This window comes from Anopheles moucheti, chromosome 3 (genome assembly GCF_943734755.1).
Source record: "Anopheles moucheti chromosome 3, idAnoMoucSN_F20_07, whole genome shotgun sequence".
Lineage (NCBI taxonomy): Eukaryota > Metazoa > Arthropoda > Insecta > Diptera > Culicidae > Anopheles > Anopheles moucheti.
Window position 1 is genome coordinate 83,059,969 of NC_069141.1, and position 20,638 is coordinate 83,080,606.

The following is a 20,638-nucleotide window of genomic DNA, read 5'->3' on the forward strand; positions in this document are numbered from 1 at the left end:
TGGATTTAAAAGACCTTGAACGTTAGTGGCTTCGTTCGTCTCTCAGTCTGATATAGCAATTCGTCTGATCTGCACATCTAGTGTCGTGTTTTAGATATTTGGTCATTGTAGTTGATTAGTCCCGAACCTTGGTCAGTTATCACGAATGAAATGTATCGTAAAAATATACGACATGTCCTGTTTACGTTCAGCTCCCATCTACATTGTGATGCCCATATACATCATTTTATTTTAACTAGAGTACTCCAAATTACACTTAAGAAATTCTTAACCATCTTGCGTCAGATGTGTTGCCCTATGTTGCTTACTATGCATTCCTGCTTTTCGTAGGCACCGTACATAATTTCGTCTAAAGTCGAAGTTTATACAATTAGAAAACTGCATGTGCCTAAGGTCTAGTAGGCATCCACATCCAGGTACTACTGATTTCTCATGATTTTTTTTCAGATTTCTTACACAGATACAGTAAATTTGACAGTAATTAGATTTCATACGATGCCATTTTATCAGATGTGCCTAGTGATGTATTTGATAACGGCACGAGTCTCCATTCGATAAGATCGAAACAACATTTCATCCGGACCAAACCCTCGTTTCCCGAAACAACTATTCAGGTTACGGGTAAATTAAGTTATAAAAGCATAGAATTAGCAGGCCAAGTTCTCTGGATGTTGTGCTTAGCTTGTGTAATGAATTATTGAACACAGACGATCTGCAAAAAACATTTACCCTACAAAAATCTTCTCGTATCGTAAAAACTCCATACATTGATGGCGACAATTCTGCAATTACAAACCCGAAATATCCGGTGAAATACAATGATTAAGAAGATGATGGCAGCCAGTTCTATTGGCTGGTATGATTTGAACTGACGATTGTTGACTATAATTCAACCGAGCCTTTCATTCAAAAGATGTTGTCCTGAATGTTATGGCAATATTACGTATTTTGTCTATTAGCATTTGATGGCATCTTGGCCATTGGGATTATCCTCCACAAAATTGTGCGTCTCCAGACTCTTGGTTGTCTGAAATTAGTATATTCATAGTATACCGTTGTAGTGACTTGAGGAGGAAATACACTTTTCGGATCACACTAAAACGCCAGACAATCAGAGTATATCTATTCCAGCTGACAGTTCTAACTCAACTGACTCGTTTATTTTGTCTTCATATCTTTTCTCCTATCCCGCTGATGCATATATTCGTTTCTCTCTTTTTTATAACTCCCTCTCCTCTTCTCCCTATACCTCATAATCCCTACAACCGTGTAACAAATTAGTATATTCCCGCCTACTAAAATGGTATAGCGTATACTAAAACAGAACATTACGGGTACAGTAAATAGTAAATTTATGGTATCCGTCTTACTAAATGAGTATATGCATAGTACTGCAGATTTATCCTTTGATGCGTTGGCTGTAGCACTGATTCAAGGATTCCTGGAGAACTAATAGTTATTGAACTTGAACCTAGCGTAGTATAGTTTGCGTAAACCTATAGTAGCGCATAGTATACCTATACCAATACTGTAGCGTACAATTTTACCATGTAAAATTAAGTCTGAGAGAGATAGATCTGTAAATTAGTAGAGAAATATAAATAGATAGATCTGGTCATCTGGCACGGGAATACTAATTTAGATTTCCCGTATATTCTTAAAAATATTAATTTAGTATTTTTCTGCCACCCGTATACTAAATTAGTATACCCCATATACTAAAATAGTGTATCGTATATCGTAGTATCGTAGTATCCTGCGCTCACTTGACACTTGGAAGCTTTGGAGCCGGTGGCCCGGTGGCACATGATGGGGGAACTTTATCACCGACCAAAATTAAAACCTTTTTGAATTTCTTGTGAAATATCCTGCTAGAAAACGTGCGATTACCCAAGGACAACAACATTCTCATATTGCGCGTCTGTGGACGTCGTTACGTGTAAAAAACTTGTATTTGGTAAAACTATAGTATAAATAGAAAAATAAACTGTTAGCGAGGGGATCATAGAAGGCGTTACGTGATAGGAGTTTGTAGAAGAGATGTGAAGTCAAAAACGCTCCACACAAAATAATGAACCACGGGTGTGGGAAATAATGTTACCATGGAAAGGATAAGCGGCGCTACCAACTAAAATTTGTATAGCGATCCATACACAATATAGTGTTTCTGTGAGATTGTTATTTTAGCAATTGCAGCTTAAAACACACCGGCTACATTCTTGTAAAGTGTGTTGTCTGCACTCAACTGTGTTCATGTATTTCCTTCAAATGTAAGAATGGTTTATGCTACACATAATTTCTTCTGAAAATGATTGAACTTTATTATTGTTCTCCTTCTATGTTTTACTTTTCTTCAAGCTTGACTAGACCACAGAAGCGTCTACTTGATTTCGCTTTGTTTTGATTCTGTGCCGCCCGGTGTCGGACGATCATCAAAACAAGAAATCAAAGCAAATTTTAGGGTGTCGTTAGATGGCCGCCACACAATTAACCGCCGATTTACATCCGGTTCTTACCGAGTACGTGATTAAAAAGTTGCAAAAGAATCGTCTCACCACGGTGTACAGCTTTGTTAAGGTGGAAGTAGAGCAACTGATAAGGATCACCAATCTTCCCGCCGAAAGTGTTGTTTTGTTGAAAAATCAACTAATCGAACGTTTCGCTGGCCAGTACCGGAATGCTCATGCGCAAGCAGCGCAACCCGCGGTCCGGTTGGGCACGGGAATACATTCGGTGGACGCATTACTACAGGGTGGACTAATGCCGGGTCACATTTACGAATTATGTGGCGAATCTGGTACTGGAAAGACGCTACTCTCTATGACGATCGCCGCGAATGTGGTACTTCAACGTGGTGCGGTGTACTACATCGACACAAAGTGTGATTTTTCCGGCCAAAAGATGCAACAAATACTGGACAAGGGACAGCGAAAGCTCACCGAGCAGGAACTCGGCCACACTATGGCACGGATTAAGGTGGAACGGATATTTTCACCCGAACTGCTGGTACAGGTAGTGGAAGAGCTAACCACAGGAAAGCATCTGGAGGAAGGGACGGATCTCAAACTGCTCATAATCGATTCCCTTCCATCGCTGTGGTACCTTTACCAAGACTCCCAAAGCTCCGTAGAACCTTTGGGTCTGTTAACGAAATTAATCTGCTCACTGCGCAAGCTGGCAACGCAGCACAGTGTAGCGATAGTGTTGGTTAATTTGGCAGTTCGCATGGTTGAAGCAATGGCAGGTAACTCAGTGGAGGGTACGAAACGAAAACTTTGCCCAAATGGAAACTATCCTGCACTGGGACGCTACTGGGAAAGCGCCCCCGGTACAAGGTTACTGCTAGTACGGGACGATGATCGTTCCGAATCGATTACCCATCTGGTGCAGGTGTGGAAAAGCAATTACCTACGCACGGGTGAAAGAACGATCGTTCGGATGACGGATGCGGGCGTTCAATGAAACACTGCGAACTTCAGCGAAAGAAAATAAAAGTGTCTATTTCTAATCGGACTCGCTCCGATGGGGCTGTAAATAAAATCGCACCTCTAGCTAATATCTTACACAAGCGCTAAACGTAAAACAACACACGACCATTATCTTGCAACGTGGTTCGCACTACGATGACCATGACCTCCGGCCTGTATGGTGCCGTGCTATTTAAGCATCCCGTATTTTTCCTTGTGATACATCTTGAGTACCTTTTTCGGTGGTACCAAATCACGGCTTAAACCGGGCCTTTTCTTCCTATCCGGTGGAAACGGTTTCTTCACCATAACCGTGGCTGCCGACTCGTCAACGGTACCTGTTCCTGTATCCAGTTCCTCATTTTCACTGCCGGCTTCCGTGGGCAGCTCTTTGCGCAGTATCAAATCGGAATCGTGCGCAAAGTTGCATTTACTACCGAACCTACACCGACCCTTCTTATAACTCCAGCACACTTTACGCTTCTGTTCCGCCATATTTGCTTCTGGATCGACCATCTTTACGTGCTTCTCTAGACTGGCCAACTTGGCTTCTTCCGCTTCACGGAAGGGATTGCTAAAAACGCTACCCTTTATGACGCGACTCGAACCGGACTGTAGCATAGCACGGGCACTGGGCAGCGACACCGATTGGCCATCCGTTCTGTAACAAAGTTCATTCGAAATTATACTTCCATGTTGGACAACGAAACGGGTTTTAGTGCTCACAGAGTACTGGTTTGTTGTTTGATGGTGGGTTCAGCCAGTGGCTGATTGTGTGATCGGTGTCCTCCGGTACTATCATCCGATGAATCGGATGAGGTCGATTCTTCACTATCGCCATAATCTGCTACTAGCGAAAACATCTCGCCAAAATTGTCATTTGCGGCAAATGCTGCGTATACCGGGGGAAGCCGTCCTCAGACGTACGCGTTGCGGGTTTACTTTACGTAAGTTGAGCGTCCCGTGCTGGTGTTCTTTTTATTGCGATTTCTCTGTTTTATTCCGCTTTTAATTACAAACAAACACGAATTGTTGATGTTTTCGCTTTGACAGCTGAGCGTTACGCAAGACAAGTCGGGAAACATATCGTTTGATAACGCATGCGATTACTCGATTTTGTTGGTAATGTTTTTAATTGATTAATTTTTAAAAAGAACGGTTTGTTAGTGTTTTAAAAATAAAACTTGACAAGCAGTTGTTTTTTAAACAAACTGTAGCAAATATTAGTACGTTTTGTGATAATAATAGTGTTTCTGTGCGTGGCCGTTATTGTGATTAAGGCATCTCGCTATGCCGGACTTGACAACTCGCACAGCACGAACGCAAACAATAGCAACACAACACATGGATGAAACGTTTGCTACTGAGGAATCTTTGCAGCATGACGAAATTTATTGGTAAAAATAAAGGTTTACACGATAGTTTCTTCCCTTCATTTCAAATCCCAATCTTTGTTTTAGATATTGGAGCAAATCTGACCGATCCCATGTACCAGGGAATCTACAATGGATCGACCAAACACGAACCTGATTTATGCCGTGTGCTTCAGCGAAGCTGGACCGGCGGATTGGACAAAATAATTGTGACGGTGGGAACGCTTTCCGACTGTGAGCCAACGTTTGATATCGTCCAGAATGATGGTGAGGGATTTGAATATCTATTTGAGTACGTAACTCGATCGCTACTGATACCGGTACTTATTTCTGTTTCTTTTTATCGTCCTAATCAAGAAAGACTGTTTGCCACGGTAGGCTGTCACCCGACTCGCTGCGGAGAATTTGTCCCAGATCCTGAAGGGTATTTTGCGTCGCTTTGCAGTCAGATCGAGGAACACCTCGACAAGGTGGTTGCGGTTGGTGAATGTGGTCTAGATTACGATCGTTTGCAGTTCTGCGAGAAAGACATCCAGCTGAAGTACTTCGAGAAGCAGCTTGAACTAGCAGCAAAATACGATCTTCCGTTATTTCTGCACTGTCGCAATGCACACGACGACTTCATTGATATTCTGCAGCGCAATCTGGACAAACTACCGAAACGTGGTGTAGTGCACACGTTCGATGGAACAGTGGAAGCCGCGGAAACATTAATAGCGCATGGGTTCTCTATCGGAATCAATGGTTGTTCGTTGAAAACGGAAGAAAATCTTAGTGTCGCTGCACAAATACCGGACGAATGGATCATGGTGGAAACGGATAGTCCCTGGTGCGAGATACGACCGTCCCATGCAGGGTCGAAATACGTGAAGAGCAAATATCCTACCGTGAAGAAGAAGGAAAAGTGGGAACCAAACTCGCTCATTGCCGGCCGATGCGAACCGGTCATGATAAGGTAAATGTTGCTTTCTTTCGTGTTTCTCCAAAGTAACCCTTTCCAATCAATGTTTCAATCCTTGAATTTCTATTTCTAGCCAAGTATTGGAAGTGTTAGCAGGTATTAAAGGGAAGCCAGCGGACGAGCTTGCCGATCAGTACTACAAAAACACACTGAAAATGTTCTTCCCAAAGCAGGTGGCGAACAGTTAGGGTGATAATTTCGGCTTTGCGCACTCCTGGCTACATCGGAGATTAAATTAATAATGAGCGTACACTTCATTCAGGTGAGCGACAAACGAACAACAGTGCTTATCGTTTTCGAAGCGATGAAAGAAAGTTTGTTACCGAAGGTGTATTTTGCTTATTCCCACTTCTTAAACTCACACCCATCCGGTGGCCTAACCTGCACCGGGTTGGCACCAACTTCCGCCCAGTTAGTACTGAGCACGGTGCCGCTCGACTCGTAGTAAGACTTCATCATCGCCTTCCGGGTATCCTCGCTAGCATCGGCAAAGATCTTCTTGAACAGTGCGCTGACGTCGTCCTTCGTCTAAAATTAGTATTGACAAAACAGTGGTGAACAATGCGGAATACGACAAGCCAACAAGGAACGGATAAACAACTTGCCTCATCATCATTTTCGATTTCCTTCGATATCTTATCCCAATCGTGCAGATTCTTCTTGGCGACGGAGGATGTAGATTGTGGCTCTTCGGTCAATACCTTCCGTTCCAGTGCTTCCCAACGTTGGGCGATCAGTTTGGCGAGTTTGATTTCCACCTTGCTGGGGGTCGCTTTATGTGCACTCTGCTCCACGTTGATCGGATTCCACAGATTCAGCGCTATTGGTTCAATATCGTCGGCCTGCAGAGTGAGCGAGTTTTGCTCCAGCTGGACGGAGTAGTTCTTTTCGGCTGCATTTTTCAACAAAACCGTCACCGTGACGGCAGTATCTGTTTGGTACCAGTCGTATTTCACCTTTGCCATTTGTTGCGTGTGTGTGATTGCTTCGATTGCACTTAATAGACGACAAAATACAGCTAGCCTTAACTAACCACTCTTGTTTTCTGTGAGTAATATGATCGAACAGCTGCTGCTACAGAACAGGGAAACGTTTTTATTTTCTAGAACCTGTTTTTGCGCAATGACAGCGACTGTTTGGGTTTTCCACTGACAGTATTAACGATAAGTTTTTTTTTGCATGGATGGAAAAAAGATTTTCGAGAATGTTTTGAATTTTCTTTATGACAAAATGAATGTAATAAAAGAATAGTGGAGCAAATGGAATAATTTTAAATCTTGATTCGACTATACGCAGGATAAACTTTTCTCTAAGGTCTGATTTATATCACAACTAATAAGACATTCGGCAGCTGAAAACGGTTGTGAATCAGGAAGGAATAGAACCATTACACTCATTTGATTGACACCATTACTATATATTTATTCGAATTACTGATTTTTCATTTCAATCGTCTTCATCCTCGTCGCGCTTTGGTGGTGGCATTGGTTTGGTAGAATTGTAATGCTCACCCAACCGATACATATGCCGATGATACGTTAGCACCAACTTCCGATGAGCACCCTCATCTTCTCCGTGAACGGTTGCCGGACCGACAGCCTGGATGACTTCGATCGGACACTTCAGACTGGTGGACAGGGCCTTAATCTCGATCTCACCACCCCATGCCTTTGTAGCCCGAACCTGATGACAGTACTTATCAAACTCTTCCGGACTGAGCATATCTCCCGTGTCCGGATGGCTCATGTAGCATAGCATGGTGTCCCGGTTAGCCTCTATGTAGTCCGCAGCCATACGGCGCAACTCCGGCACACTGTACGAACCGATTCCCAGCTGGCTAAGCTGGTGGTTGATCGCATTGTACAGACAATCGCCATCGGCCGGTACGGAATGGGCTAGCATGCTACGCTTGATAAGAATTTCGTTGATACGATTGTTTTCCAAGATACGAGGGGAGCTTTTTAGCAGCTGTGCCTGCTCCTCCTTAATCAGCGCATCACGCTCCCGATTGTCCTGTGCCTTTTTGTCTCTTCTGCGCTGCGCTTTCGAGAGCCGAGGTTCTTCCTTGCCATTGTCGTCATTAGGTTCTTCATTCGCTTCCTCATTACTGTCCGGCTGGTTCGCTGAGGGTTCGGGTGCGTCCGAAAGGTTCAACCGATTCAGTTCATCCGCATGCCGTTGCTCTATTTCCTGCTCGAGATTTGCGATCTCCTCTTGGATTTCTTTCTTTTTCTTTTTATCCACCTTCAACTTCTTCATCGATTGTATTTTGCACTGTAGTTCCTTCTTTTCCTTTCGGTGGCGGGCCATGACCTCTTCCCGGTCTGTTTCTGGCAGTGGGTCGCTCATTGTGCGAGGGAAGTTTTTCACTGATCGGGTCAGTAGTGAAGCTTTAGCTCTGTTTGATTCGTTGCTACTATTTGTCGTTCTTCCAGCCGGCTAGAGATCAAGATCAAGTTAGAGAATCCGTTCCACGTGTATAGTAGTACTTGCCCGGAGCTTACATGATCAACTGGTTCTATATCGGGTCGACATTATTTCACCTACCGGGAAGGAAGTTATGTTATTCACTTCGTAAAGTGTTTTTAAAACAATAATACTATCGGAGCAAGGAAGCGTTTGGACCACAGCTGGGAGAGCCCACAGCAACACAACACGCATTGTGTTCGAGGTTTGACACAAAAACGGTAAAAAGGCAGGAAGGAATTGTTGCACAATTTGATGTTATTTTGAATGAAAAGTTAAAGATAAACGAGTGCATATTCTTTGTTTCTGTACGGCGATAAATTAAGCGCCTAAAATCATACCAAATACCAAACCAAATGCTGTGAAAATCGTATGTTTCCAAATGTCCAATTCCAAATGTCAAAGCGATCGTTTACCTGCCAAACGCCCTTCATTCTTTGTTTACAACATCGCACGGAGCGAACACTTTGGCCAGCAACGGATGTCAATAGAGCAGGATTTTCCAACACTGCCCCACAAGAAGGAAAGCGGAACGTGTCCCCCACCACAAAATCGGTGTTACGGAAAAACAGGCATACGTTTTTGTGTGAAATTGGGCAAGAAATTGGACATATTTCAAATTCACCGTACCACCGTTGTGTACTTCCTGTGCAGAGGATCGTGTCACATTTAATCGCGGTCTCATTTGTGCATTGTTCGTTTGTTGTGTCGTGCAGTTTAAGTTATCGGAGTTTTGTTGTTTTCTGTGGGGTAAAGCAAAAGCAACAAGACAAAGTGCAAATAATTCCGTACGAATGCCTTGCCGCGTACGTTATGTGCGAAAGGTGCCGTCTTTTGGCAGGCATTAAACGACCCGCTTCAAACGGTGCACCGTGCGGAAAGGAGCGACCGAACGGAGGTTACATCAGGCGGAAACGATTGAAGAACACGCTTTGTAACAACAACGGGGGTGTTCGTGTTGGCATGGTTGAATCGCGAAACTCGCTCTCTCCGCGTGTACTGTCGCCGTGCTCCTCGTCGTGACGTGTGTGCTTCGATGTAACGGATGCTGAGAAGAAAGCTCGACACCGAAAACTCCTCAAAACGATCGCCTCAGCCTCAAACATACTCCGCAAAAGGGGGAACAAAAAGCGTACATTCGTTCCTCGGTTTCCTTCTATTGGTTCCCCGGAGCAAAGGGGCCCGAGAAGAACACGTAATTCAATTAACCCGTCTGTAACTGTAACTGCATCGTGCGTTATTTTGGGATAATTGTATATGTACAGTGCAATACGCACACGTTCATCTGCACTGGAGATATTGGGTTGCGGAAAACCAGATACACACGGTGTGTGGACAGCCACCTCTAGCCCCCCCTTCACCTAGCTCCCCATCCGTACGCCAGCATGAAAGGGATCGAAGCGAAAATTGTCGTTCTCGGGTCGCAAGGTGAGAGGATACTTTGATGTTTTTCAAAGAACTGATGCGCAGGTGGTTAAGGGAGGGGTTGCTAACTTCTGCGGAATACCCAGCCACACACAACCATTGGGGGTGACCTTCACCTTGAGCGTGTCTCCTTTCGGTGGGCATTGTGGCAAGCTTTCATACGACGATCGTGCACAGCAAACGGTGGGCTGTTTTTGTTCCACCACCCACGGCGATCATCGGTTCACTTGTATCGAACTTTCGCTTTCATGAGGATGGGGTAAAATGGGGCCATAGCGTCTAAAGCCACCCAGGGAAAGATAAGCACCAAGCCCTGGAATGGGCATACCATACGTATTTTACTTGCCGCTATGGTTCCGTTTCGATATTAAGCTTCCTACTCATACTCCCTTGCCGTTGCTTTAATTTTCCCTTCCAACACCCGGTAAAACCAGTTCCCACCGGTCTTCCCACTTCTCCGGTGCTCATAAGACACCTGCAATTGTGCTGCAAATAATTTCGTTCGCAATGGGATTAGGTTTCGGATTTTGTTATTCATCAAACGGCCTGGTACCTATACCCGTGACCGTGCTTATCAGTGCAGAAAGTGCTGGATGTGCAGTTTGTTCCGTGTGGTGCGGTCGTTTCGCAGCCCGCAGTTTTCGCTTGATTTTGTTTCTTCCTTTTCTTGTGCTCCTGTTTCCCGATACTCGGATATCGGTTTCATTGCTCCTATCTTCGCTTCCCTCAATTCCCTTTAGTAGTAATTTGATTCCTTATCTTAATGCTGTGGAGGTTTGTTGTTTTGCTTTTATTGAAGGGAATTAACACTTTCACAACATGACAATGATTAAGGCATGATGATCATCTCGCAAAACCGGCACGAGATACCACCTGTAGGGATCGGTATGTTTGTTTGCCGGGCTCATAAAATGTCCATCCTGGGGAATGCACGTTCTCATCTGGGAACCAAATCTAATCTTAACATTCGGTCATAAAACTGGATGCTCTATTCGGAAGACAAATAATGCACCATCCGTTATCAACCTTATCAATCCTCGGAGGCAATGGCAAAGATTGCATCTTTCGCTGTGGAAATAGGGAAATCATTGTGGTCCAAATACTTCTTGAATGTTTGAATGTGTCACTTGTTGCATGATTGTTATGGAATAGGTTCCATAAAAAAAGAAGAACATTTCATTAAAATCACCTCTCTTATTTTTCAGGTGTTGGAAAAACGAGTCTGGTCGTGCGGTATGTTTCGAACGTGTACACCAAGGAAGTATCGCCCACGATCGGGGCATCATTCTTCACCTGCAAGGTTAACCTAGAAGACAACAAAGTAAAGATGCAGGTATATCTAACAAGAACGTGGAAAATCTGATGTGAATATCTATAGACGCTCTGATGAGTCGTGAAGATATTCACAAATCTTTGGAGAGTCGATTCATGATTCAAATGAAACTTTCCAGGAAAATCATATGAATGACTCTTTTCTATGCGCTATGAATTCCTTACCACAGCTTTTTTTTTTACTAATTGTTGCTCATGCTCTTCCAGGTTTGGGATACGGCGGGACAGGAGCGGTTTAAAGCCATGGCACCGCTGTACTATCGCAACGCAAATGCCGCCTTGCTGGTGTTCGATCTGACGCAGTACAATTCCTTCAACGAAATTAAGGGCTGGGTACAGGAGCTGCAGCGCAATGTGCAGGAACCGATGGTACTGTCGCTAGTAGGCAACAAGCTCGACCTGGAAGCGAAACGTGCCGTCTCCCGGGAAGAAGCTATGCTGTACGCGAACTCGATCGGTGGCAACTATTTCGAAACATCCGCCTTACACGATCAGGTAAATGGTCATACCAATGTTTGAACCATTGTACGTTTGATCTATAACCTCTATTCTACGCTGTACGGGTGTTTTTTTCAGGGTATTGAGCAAGTGTTCATATCGATAGCAGTAGGATTAATTAAGCTCTCCGGCAAAGACGTGTGCTCATCTCTTAAGCGATACGAATCGAACGATTCCCTCGTGTTGTCCGGCTATTCGACGCGTAAGTGTTCCATCGCGCACGGTTATTTTGATTCTTTCGATCATTGTCAAACTCTCGTGTTGTTTCTTCCCTTCCACAGGTGTTAATGGTGTCGTGCAGATGGGCATTCCGGTGGAAAATGACAGTATATTAAGTGACGGTATGGGCAGACTGGAGACACCATCCTGGAGCCGGGACCATATAGCGCACGGTGACGAGCAGCGTGTTGGTTGGTGCTGCTATTAGAACACCGGACGGTCTCGTTCATTTTTGACAAGTATTTGTTCGGTTCTCATTCACTCCTCCCTGATTGTCCCTTTATAAATAACACCTGGAAACGAACACAAATGACGCGCGCCCACGGATCCTAGAATGGGTCGATTTCGAGAGATTTGTGATAGCTTTTTATATTTATATACATATACACACACACGTACACACATACAAGAATGTCCCCAAAACCAAGGGTTTGTGCTGATGATGTTTGAGAAGATTGGGTGATGATGACCTTACGCTTTGTAAACTGTATATGCGAGATATAGGGAAACTATTTCGATTCACCACCCTCCCACGCAACGATTGGTGATAAGAAAATTGCTTTTGCTCAAAAAGAAACAATATGGTGACACGTGTTAGAGTTGCAAGGGGAGTTGATTTCGCTTATCGGTAAGACATTGTCACATTGCCTTTTTGTTCAGCGATGGAGCTAGGGGATTTTTGAGTTCCGAGCAGAAAGACAGTTTCAAGTACGAACAGTACAGAACTCTACACACAGATTTGGGGTCTTTGACTCGTTTCGAGGGCATTTGTATAACGCGGAGTAGGATATGTAGGATGCGTGAGGTATCTCTTTTGCTGCAAGCTTAGCGACCACCGTGACACCCCAAGTATAAGATGATCTCTTCCAGCAGCCGATGTGACAGATGTGATCGATTACATCTGCTGACCTAAAGAAACGTCGGACTTCGAGTCAGATTGGAAGTATACATTTAGAGTAAATACATTCACACGCTCATGCGGCCACACGTGCGCTCGTATCTATTTATTTAGAACCAAAGTCAATTACTTTCGATCGGCATCTTCTCCCACAGATTGTTGACGAGTGTATATCATGCTTACATTTTTGCATTATCCAGTTGTGTGGCTCGTCGCGAGATTTATCGTTTGTCTTCATTTTTAAATAAACTATTTACGAAGAGCTGTATGATTAGGAGAATGTAGTGGAATTATATTTTCATATGCTAACGAAAGAAATGCTGTAAACTAATGAAATCATCCTCTCAGTACGGCATCAATCCAGCCATCCACGTCGTTAGGATGTTCCGAGTTTCAGCGCATCTCTAGTGTAGATTTGTTTGAAATGTTTGCCTTGAAATGACACAATTTGTTTGCAAAGCTGGACGGAGGCAGTATAAAACAAAGTGTAAACAGATAAACAAGATAAACAACTCCCAACCAACTGTTCGCGTGCGTTCTAGCATAGCAGCGCGTGTAAACCACAATTTGCGCTGTCAGCTGTTTCGCTCGAGAGTGGCAGTGTGTGAGTGCGATCGCTTTACAGCACACGCCGTTCGCTTGCAACCTGTTGCTATGACAACCGCGTTGTTGTGGTGTTGATGGGAACGTCAACGCGCAGGAAGCAATGGTGCACGTACGGTGTGGGTTTGTTGTAAACAACGCGTACGCGTAATGTGCGTTCATATTTTGTGCGTGCCGAAGAAATTGATGTTTGAGTACTGCTGGTAGTTTGATTGCCAATAAAACCCGGTAAATCGTTGCACTTTTGTGTTGGTACGTTAAGTGCGCCATTGCGCCTAGATGGGCTAGCAGAGATGGAAGTTAATGCGGGCACTTTTGGCAAGCGGAACAGTAAAGCAAGCTTTAAATTCAATTCCTCAAACGATGGGTAAGTTTCGGAGCAGTTAAAACCCCTTTATTCCCCATTGGTTTAATCGTTGTTGTGTGTTTTTAGTGTGCTGCTACATCTGCACCACACCGTGCGGAATCAGACCGATGGAACCGTGGTACGAATACGATTTACAGCGGCCGGATTCAGCTGGAACAATGAACGATTGATCGCGGCAGATCATAGGTAGCTGTCAAGTGAGCAAACATTTTTCTAAAACAAACGCTTTCTCACATTTATTTCCCTTCGTTAGGGATAATGTGTTTGTGTTCGATTTAGTTGAACAGCGTTTTTGGACGCTTCAGGAACGGCTTACGCGAATAACAGTGATTGAAGGAGTTTCCGGTGGTAATCTTGTTGCCCTTGGAAACAAGGAAGGAATGGTGTTTATCGTCGATTTGGGTAAAATGTCATGCGTTGAGCGCGTTGCTCTGAAGTTTAAAGCCTTCCCTTTCTATATTTCAGATGCAAACAGTTGTGTTCGCAAGCTTAATGCCAACCCGGGACGAATTGTACATCTGGCCACTACGCCGCTGTCCGCACAAAAACCACATTCCAAACCATCCAGTGCCTCCTCGACAGAACCATTCGAACGGTACGATCGTCGATATCTGCTAGCAGCATCGCAAGACGGTGCGAAACTGTACTCGCTCGATGATTTCTCCGAACTGTCACTCATTAGTTACGGTTTGGCATCTAATAATTCATTCCGGCCGAACGCCTGGCACTGGTTCGCCGGTTCCAACGGTACATCCCTGATTAGCCACAACACCAGCGGGATTATTAGAGCCTACCGGATCAGTTTCAAGCAAGCCAAAGAGCTAAACGTCACACGGCTTATCGAGCTTTATCTTAAGAACACACCACCTCAAACGATCGCCTTTGACCGGCCGGAGCCGGATAATGTCGAGCTTAGCGTGAAACGGTTCATTGAAGTATCACCGGTCGCCGGAAGGCGCATAATAACCGCACAACCGACCACCGACGGTCAATACTATGCAGTACTGTACGGCCACGGTACCTTAGCCTTTCTGGCGCTCGACTCGTGGCTCATCTGCCGGGTGGTTTCATTTTCCAATTTGTTTATCACACACTTTGCATTCGTACCGGTGGCGAATGGTCGCAACGGGTGCGATTCCGGCAGCGGTCGTGTACGGTGGCCAACGGTTGCGTGTGCCCTTACCATCCGTACCGCTGACAATGATTTAATGCTGCTAAAATTCGGTGGCACCGGTACGAATAATCTACCCCTGCTACGACCACTAACGAAGCGGGCCGAACATAATTGCTATAAATTTAGGGTCGCTCCCAACGGGCGGATGCTGGCGAATGTTTTGAGCAGTGGTGAGGTGTTGCTACACAACCTGGAATCGTATCAGGTGGGTAGTGGTCCGCTTCCAAGCGCCAATAGATCGCGTACAATGTACATTGGTAAAACCGTACGACCGGATGGCACGTCGTCCAGTAGTAGCAGCAGCGGTACGGTTACGATGCAGTCCGGCACAGGGAATGGCAGTTTGCGGTCACCACGCAAACTGAAGCTCGCACAACAAATAAATGCCCTCCAAGAGCAGGTGAGTTAGTTTGGGGACACTAGCACTTTCAATTCCCGCGAAATATTTGGATGGAATTTCGTTTGCATCTAATTACGTGCCCATCCGTGTGCAAATCCCTCTATCGCTTGTATTTCATGCGGATTTTGTAATCGTTTTTTTTCTTTCTTTCTTTCATTTTAGCTATCGAAAACACTTCCGAAGGAACGTTTGCTACCGATACTGAAGGAGTATGGTGAATATCCGACAAAGTACCGTGCCACGATTTGGCGCACGCTACAGGAACTGCCGGGCGATGCGGAAAGCTTCGGTATGCTGCTGCAGCGCGGTCCTCATCCGTGTGTGGCCAGCTATGAGCAACGTTTCGCCGGGTACGATCAGCGTACCGTGCGTAACCTAAAGAAAACCGTTTCCTGTCTCGCACACTGGTGTCCCGTGTTTGGGCTTATCGATTACATGCCCAGCTTTGTGCTACCGTTCGCCCGGCAGCAACCGAACGATGCGCTCGGACTGTTCGAAACCGTCGCTACCGTGCTGGTGAATCAGTGTCAGCTATGGTTCGAGTTTGCCCCACTGGAACCGTTCAACTACCTGGCGATGGTGGAGAATGTGCTGGCCGAGTGTGAACCACGGTTGATGGCATTCTATCGCCGGCACAATGTTGCGTCCCGCACGTACGTGACACCGCTGATGGAGACGGCCTTTGCGCGATGCTGCAGCGACGACCAATGGCTAGCCCTGTGGGACCACGTGCTGTCGAATGAGTCGTACTTTCTGGTGTTTCTCATCGCCGCGTACAGCAGCATCCATCGGGGCACGCTAATGGCTGGAAATGGTGCAGCGATAGACAAATTTTTCTTCCATCCATCGAGCTCCCTCGATGTGCGTCGGTTGGTTTGCCGCGCACACGATCTAATGGAACGCTGCTCCGACGCTACCCATCCAAGGAATTACTTTAAATCCTTCGTACCGCTAAGCACAACTGGTCGGGCGGTCATGCTGCGTGAGAAAACTTACCGCCGGACGGAGAAAGACCACCTAGACTCCGCTGCTCGACCATTGCGCGAGCGGTGCCCTCCAATGGCCACCGGGAAACAGGGCGTTTTTCAGGGCGCGACTAATAATGCTCTTGATTTCTCGTCACTCGACAGTAATTCATCGAACCATCGGTCACCATCGTCCGCATCGTCGGCCGGCGGCGAATTGGTCGATGCGTCGGAAAAAGGATCAACCCGGACGTACGTTAGCTTTAGTAACTTTCCGAAAAAACTAACCGAAGCCCGGTGCACGGAAACGAGCGCCCTGCAGGCGGAACAACGTCGACTGGAGGCGAAAATTATCGAACTGGAAAAGCTGGAACACAGCTTGCAGGACCGTATGGTGAACAACTTGATACGCCAGGAACATGCGGAACGCGTGAAGGGTGAGTAAATTGGGTGCTACCCGGTCGAACAAACCATAATGACAGGTGCGCGTAACGCCGGCGGCAATCCTTTTACGGCCGTAACACACAGCGCTGCACCAATTTGGCTCATGAGCAATCAAGCTTAGCTGTCCGGAGATGAATAGCGGCTGGACGCCATGGGGATGATAGCAGTGGCGTCCATCTGGCGTGTGGAAGAGGAATTTGTTTTTAATCGTATTAAAGTCAACCGAAAACGAAGCGTTACCCTTTTCCCATTGTCCAGCGGTTGGGTGCGTTGGGAAGAAATAAGCGGCTTAACGTGATGTTTGCCATCGACCATCGGGCATAGTTTTCCTTCTTAATGCTTTTTTTTTTGTTGGGTAGACTTCTATTTTTTTTCAATCGTCGGATATCGTTAGTGATGAATAATAGAAAGTGTTTGGTTTTTATGATGCTATCAGGACGTCAACATCGTTCGTGGGATGTTTAACGACGAAGAAGCGAGAACCGAACGCAAATCTGTCCGAAACTGTTTTTCGAACTTTCGGCTAACACACACCCAGGTCCTTCCCCATGTAGACCATGCTTTTTTCATGCAAGAAATGCTCAGTCCCATTTGGTAACGAGCTGTACATAGTTGCCACAAGCTGTTCCAAGTTCATGAATCACTTTTTGTGACAGATTTCAGTTCGAAGAACATATGAAGTACCACTTCCATTCGGTTCATTAGTTAAGTCGGATAGTTATAGCATCAAATTTCGACTGAAGTGTGTTTAAAGTGAAAAAATAACATAAAGTCTTAGGAGGTCGCTAGAAGACACATTTTTGGGATGGCCTGTTGGGGTATTGGTGGCAGTGAAGGTTTCCAAACGACAGGATCGATCTAAAATCCCATCCGGAAAAATTCTCCCAGTTCGCAGGATTGACTATGCACTGGACTATTCGCAGTACTGACTGGTACTCGAAGAATGCTAGAAATGGCAGGCCTTTTGAAATTGTTGTGTCGATAAATAATGAGAAGGAAACATATTAAGATATGGGAAAGATTTATGAAGTCAGTATAAATTCATATTATTTATCATATACTATTTCTGGAACTGGACACATAGAATATAATTAATATCCTTTTCCTTCATAATACATCGGATGATTCTGGAAGTTTCTCTACAGAGATAGGTACAAAACTCTTTGAAAAAATGATACTAAATCCTTGGAGGAATCATCGAGAAACCCACATTAAGGCTGTGGAGAATACTCTAAAGCAAATAATAGAAAACCCCGTAAAAAGCTTTGAAAAGATGAAAAATTATTATGAAAATCTCTATAGAAATTGCTGCTTCGTCGAAAACCCACTGCTGATGTACTCGTGAAATCGGAACAACTCTCCAGATTAGCATTATCGAGAGACACATACTGCCATTTCTAAATGAAATTATACACTTGAAAATTAACAAGAGCTGGTTGAAGCACCTAGCAGTCCGAAATAGTCGGAAAAATTTCGGAGAAATTGGTTAAAAGTTCAGCATCTGTGGAACACTTCGAAGCCGACTCCGGAAGATCTTTACTTGCGTTACTTACACATCCACTGAATGTCCTTCCTTTAAGCAATATGTACGTTGCATGAGTTTGCTACACAACTTAAACTAATATTTGCTCAGGCCAGTCAAATTTAGATTTGCATTCTCCGTAACATGAACCGGATCTGTGTCGTTGATAGAACAAACAGTGTAGCTCAGTAATGGAGCGCATTCCAATCGAGTGGAAGCGTACCATGTTTCGAAAACTCACCGAGCGTTCCAGACTTTCCACTGCCACACATATCGGCAATGGCCATGCTCTTTTTTCCCTCCCACGGAACACAAAACGTCTGTTTGTCTTGAGAATACGTTCCCGAAGCCATCATCAAATATGTATTTTGCTTCTTCAGAACGCTTCAGCACAACATGTCGAAAGTATGACAAGATTCTTGCATTTCACTGAATTCATAATACGACCACCCAATCCATCCATTCGGACATCCGACCTGGGGTGCGAACGGGCGCGCTGCCTGCCGCCCTTAATGGTTTGTTTTGGGATGACTACTGCTCGTCTAGAACGGTCCCCTTATTTGACCTCACCCTACGCCCGTTCGCGAACATTTGCTCAATATTGTGGCAATCTGGTCGGAGATGATGATACTTCCGTCCCGAGAAATGCGGACTCTCGTTCGTTAACGTTTCTCTGATCGTATTATTGCAGAAGTGGAACGCAATCTGGAGGAAGCAATCGCGCGCGAGGAACAGCGTGTTGAAATGCAGCGGAAATTATTGCTGCTCCACCGGAAGCAGCTGCGCGAGCGAGAAAACGAACTTTCCCTAGACGTGCACAATGCCAAGCTCATCAGTGACGCCACAGTGCGGGAGCGGGAGCTTGATGCGCTGTTGAAAAAGTTTGAGCGCGAGGTATGTATGACCGTGGGGATGCATTCGCGCCCTTCCAAAAACACGATAGTGAATTTGCTTTAAAATTGAATTTTCATTTATTTCCTTGCGCTTCTATTTGGCCGTCTCGCCCATCCATCGATCCATCGCCCCGGGGGTGGTTGGATTGTGCTGATTCGGTGTGCCTGCCGGTTGCGTCCGCGTCCGTTTGTGGTACAAACTTTTCGCTGCGCGTTGCTTCGTTAATGCACACGATTCCCTAGCGACAACGGGAAGAGACCGATCTGCTGTTCGCCGAAGAGGACATCAAACTGAAGGAGCTGGAACTGTTGGCACGGTACAACAGCGGACCGGTGAAGGTAGCCGTATCCAAGGAAGCGACTTCCGACGAGCGTCCGCTCGATCAGCGGTACCAGGTGGCGCTGGAACAGTTGGCAGTACAGAAGCTAAAACTTTACGACGAAATTGATCGGGTAAGTGTGTAATGGGGTGAGTGTGTTACAAATGTGTACGGTAAGTGGTTTGACCCTTTGGAGATTAGGCAACCGATCGTACTGTCGTCCCGCAGAAGATGACGAAATCGGTTAGTGGGAAAGTTTCGCTACCCACCTATTCGGGAAAGAGGCGAAAGTTTTAATTGCTGTGACACACTTTCCCGCAGACGTACTGTTCGCTGGGCATGCCTTCGGGAGTCAATGAGTATACGTACCGCACCGTGTCGGAGCTGCGCAAGGTAGCGTCCGTTGCAAGCAGCGAGCGCTATCCGATGGCGAAGGAACCCGCGCAACAGCCAAGGGAACGCCAGCCGGTACTGATGGATGGTAATTCCACGAGCCAGGTAATAAGGGCACAATCGCAATCGAGAGCTTTAAATTTGTCCACTTTTCTAATGTTTCTTTCGTGGTTGCATTTTGCACAGGAGTACGTGGATACGATACGGCGAATGGAGGAACAGGTGAAGATTTTGCAGCGATTGAAAAACGACACGGCAAGAAAATCGAACAACAACGTAATTGAATAAGTTTTATCTGTTTTGTCTTTTTCTTTGTGTGTGTGTGAATTTTCCCGGTTATTGGACTGTTTGCAAAGATAAATACAATTACAACAAGTTCAATATATTTCGTAGGTGATGTCAGTGCCTTCTCTATGTCGATTTAACATTTTTTTTCGCTTTCGGGTTTAAAATGTACAGATATACAGTAGATTCTGTCCTCAGGAGACATCAAGAGATCTGAGGGAATCTCAACGACAGATAGAATGTAGTAAACGTCTCTGTTACAAGTTACAATGGTAACAATTTAGTAACACTTAACGTCCAAAAGATACTCGCTATTCTATTGGAGAACTCACTATTTCACAGCGTCGGTTAAAAAATCGGACAGCCACCGAGTGATGCTCACCGAATGCCCACTCCATAAACTTTTAAACTTTGCCCGCTAAACCAACTTAAACTCAAACCATTTCCTTGCGGTATACCTGGGTGGGATGTACAATTGTGCGATAAGAAATCGTTAACGATCATGAAGTTAGTTAGGAATTGATAAAATTTGTTAGTAGTTCCAAGATACCTGATAAGAACAGTTTTTAGCTGAGCAGTAGATACGGAGAATCATGGTGATCTACGAACTTTGGACAAAGAAGATGCAATAGA

At 45.1% G+C, this 20,638-nt stretch overlaps 7 protein-coding genes across 9 annotated transcripts; 4 read left to right on the forward strand and 3 right to left on the reverse strand.

Moving 5' to 3' along the window:
• Positions 1-2,472: 2,472 nt before the first annotated feature.
• Positions 2,473-3,571, forward strand: LOC128302582 (DNA repair protein RAD51 homolog 4). Its single transcript, XM_053039432.1, has one exon. The coding sequence runs from the start codon at positions 2,473-2,475 to the stop codon at positions 3,460-3,462; it is 990 nt and encodes a 329-aa protein (XP_052895392.1). The 3' UTR covers positions 3,463-3,571.
• LOC128302584 (zinc finger CCCH domain-containing protein 15) lies at positions 3,481-4,474 on the reverse strand. The gene is made up of 2 exons (XM_053039433.1): positions 4,194-4,474; positions 3,481-4,128 (listed from the first exon to the last, which is right to left on the reverse strand). Exons 1-2 carry the CDS (start codon positions 4,328-4,330, stop codon positions 3,657-3,659), a joined length of 609 nt encoding a protein of 202 aa, XP_052895393.1. The 5' UTR covers positions 4,331-4,474; the 3' UTR covers positions 3,481-3,656.
• Positions 4,475-4,775: 301 nt separating this feature from the next.
• On the forward strand, positions 4,776-6,029 carry LOC128301450 (deoxyribonuclease TATDN1). 2 transcript variants are annotated; one of them, XM_053037940.1, is made up of 4 exons: positions 4,776-4,864; positions 4,928-5,132; positions 5,202-5,795; positions 5,875-6,029. In XM_053037940.1, the coding sequence occupies exons 1-4, from the start codon at positions 4,816-4,818 to the stop codon at positions 5,987-5,989; spliced, it is 963 nt and encodes a 320-aa protein (XP_052893900.1). In that variant the 5' UTR covers positions 4,776-4,815; the 3' UTR covers positions 5,990-6,029. The 2 variants fall into 2 exon arrangements, with proteins under 2 accessions (XP_052893900.1, XP_052893901.1); XM_053037941.1 differs by having other exon boundaries at positions 4,928-5,107; positions 5,198-5,795.
• Positions 5,844-6,905, reverse strand: LOC128301451 (protein SGT1 homolog). The gene is made up of 2 exons (XM_053037942.1): positions 6,407-6,905; positions 5,844-6,329 (listed from the first exon to the last, which is right to left on the reverse strand). Exons 1-2 carry the CDS (start codon positions 6,764-6,766, stop codon positions 6,141-6,143), a joined length of 549 nt encoding a protein of 182 aa, XP_052893902.1. The 5' UTR covers positions 6,767-6,905; the 3' UTR covers positions 5,844-6,140.
• A 304-nt stretch (positions 6,906-7,209) lies between these two features.
• Positions 7,210-8,551, reverse strand: LOC128303144 (deubiquitinase OTUD6B). Its single transcript, XM_053040002.1, has 2 exons — positions 8,306-8,551; positions 7,210-8,240 (listed from the first exon to the last, which is right to left on the reverse strand). Exon 2 carries the CDS (start codon positions 8,148-8,150, stop codon positions 7,248-7,250), a length of 903 nt encoding a protein of 300 aa, XP_052895962.1. The 5' UTR covers positions 8,151-8,240; positions 8,306-8,551; the 3' UTR covers positions 7,210-7,247.
• A 535-nt stretch (positions 8,552-9,086) lies between these two features.
• LOC128301722 (ras-related protein RabJ) lies at positions 9,087-12,906 on the forward strand. Of its 2 annotated transcripts, none has more exons than XM_053038325.1 (5): positions 9,087-9,695; positions 10,898-11,025; positions 11,232-11,519; positions 11,601-11,724; positions 11,804-12,906. In XM_053038325.1, exons 1-5 carry the CDS (start codon positions 9,653-9,655, stop codon positions 11,947-11,949), a joined length of 729 nt encoding a protein of 242 aa, XP_052894285.1. In that variant the 5' UTR covers positions 9,087-9,652; the 3' UTR covers positions 11,950-12,906. The 2 variants fall into 2 exon arrangements, with proteins under 2 accessions (XP_052894285.1, XP_052894284.1); XM_053038324.1 differs by having other exon boundaries at positions 9,087-9,594.
• Positions 12,907-13,535: 629 nt separating this feature from the next.
• On the forward strand, positions 13,536-20,043 carry LOC128304171 (TBC1 domain family member 31). The gene is made up of 9 exons (XM_053041324.1): positions 13,536-13,609; positions 13,676-13,795; positions 13,863-14,011; positions 14,075-15,183; positions 15,346-16,585; positions 18,806-19,008; positions 19,251-19,460; positions 19,649-19,825; positions 19,907-20,043. The coding sequence occupies exons 1-9, from the start codon at positions 13,536-13,538 to the stop codon at positions 20,006-20,008; spliced, it is 3,384 nt and encodes a 1,127-aa protein (XP_052897284.1). The 3' UTR covers positions 20,009-20,043.
• Positions 20,044-20,638: the final 595 nt, after the last annotated feature.

Bases quoted from the DNA above. Each gene is read 5' to 3' on its own strand.
- LOC128302582 (XM_053039432.1), top strand. From the start codon at position 2,473: ATGGCCGCCACACAATTAACCGCCGATTTACATCCGGTTCTTACCGAG.
- LOC128302584 (XM_053039433.1), bottom strand. From the start codon at position 4,330: ATGTTTTCGCTAGTAGCAGATTATGGCGATAGTGAAGAATCGACCTCA. The intron at 4,129-4,193 runs GTGAGCACTAAA...ACTTTGTTACAG, and splicing joins AAACAACAAACCAGTACTCT to AACGGATGGCCAATCGGTGT.
- LOC128301450 (XM_053037940.1), top strand. From the start codon at position 4,816: ATGAAACGTTTGCTACTGAGGAATCTTTGCAGCATGACGAAATTTATT. The intron at 4,865-4,927 runs GTAAAAATAAAG...TCTTTGTTTTAG, and splicing joins CAGCATGACGAAATTTATTG to ATATTGGAGCAAATCTGACC. The intron at 5,133-5,201 runs GTACGTAACTCG...TAATCAAGAAAG, and splicing joins GGATTTGAATATCTATTTGA to ACTGTTTGCCACGGTAGGCT.
- LOC128301451 (XM_053037942.1), bottom strand. From the start codon at position 6,766: ATGGCAAAGGTGAAATACGACTGGTACCAAACAGATACTGCCGTCACG. The intron at 6,330-6,406 runs GCAAGTTGTTTA...TACTAATTTTAG, and splicing joins AAATCGAAAATGATGATGAG to ACGAAGGACGACGTCAGCGC.
- LOC128303144 (XM_053040002.1), bottom strand. From the start codon at position 8,150: ATGAGCGACCCACTGCCAGAAACAGACCGGGAAGAGGTCATGGCCCGC.
- LOC128301722 (XM_053038324.1), top strand. From the start codon at position 9,525: ATGTACAGTGCAATACGCACACGTTCATCTGCACTGGAGATATTGGGT. The intron at 9,595-10,897 runs GTGTGTGGACAG...CTTATTTTTCAG, and splicing joins CGGAAAACCAGATACACACG to GTGTTGGAAAAACGAGTCTG. The intron at 11,026-11,231 runs GTATATCTAACA...ATGCTCTTCCAG, and splicing joins ACAACAAAGTAAAGATGCAG to GTTTGGGATACGGCGGGACA.
- LOC128304171 (XM_053041324.1), top strand. From the start codon at position 13,536: ATGGAAGTTAATGCGGGCACTTTTGGCAAGCGGAACAGTAAAGCAAGC. The intron at 13,610-13,675 runs GTAAGTTTCGGA...GTGTGTTTTTAG, and splicing joins TTCAATTCCTCAAACGATGG to TGTGCTGCTACATCTGCACC. The intron at 19,009-19,250 runs GTATGTATGACC...ACGATTCCCTAG, and splicing joins TGAAAAAGTTTGAGCGCGAG to CGACAACGGGAAGAGACCGA.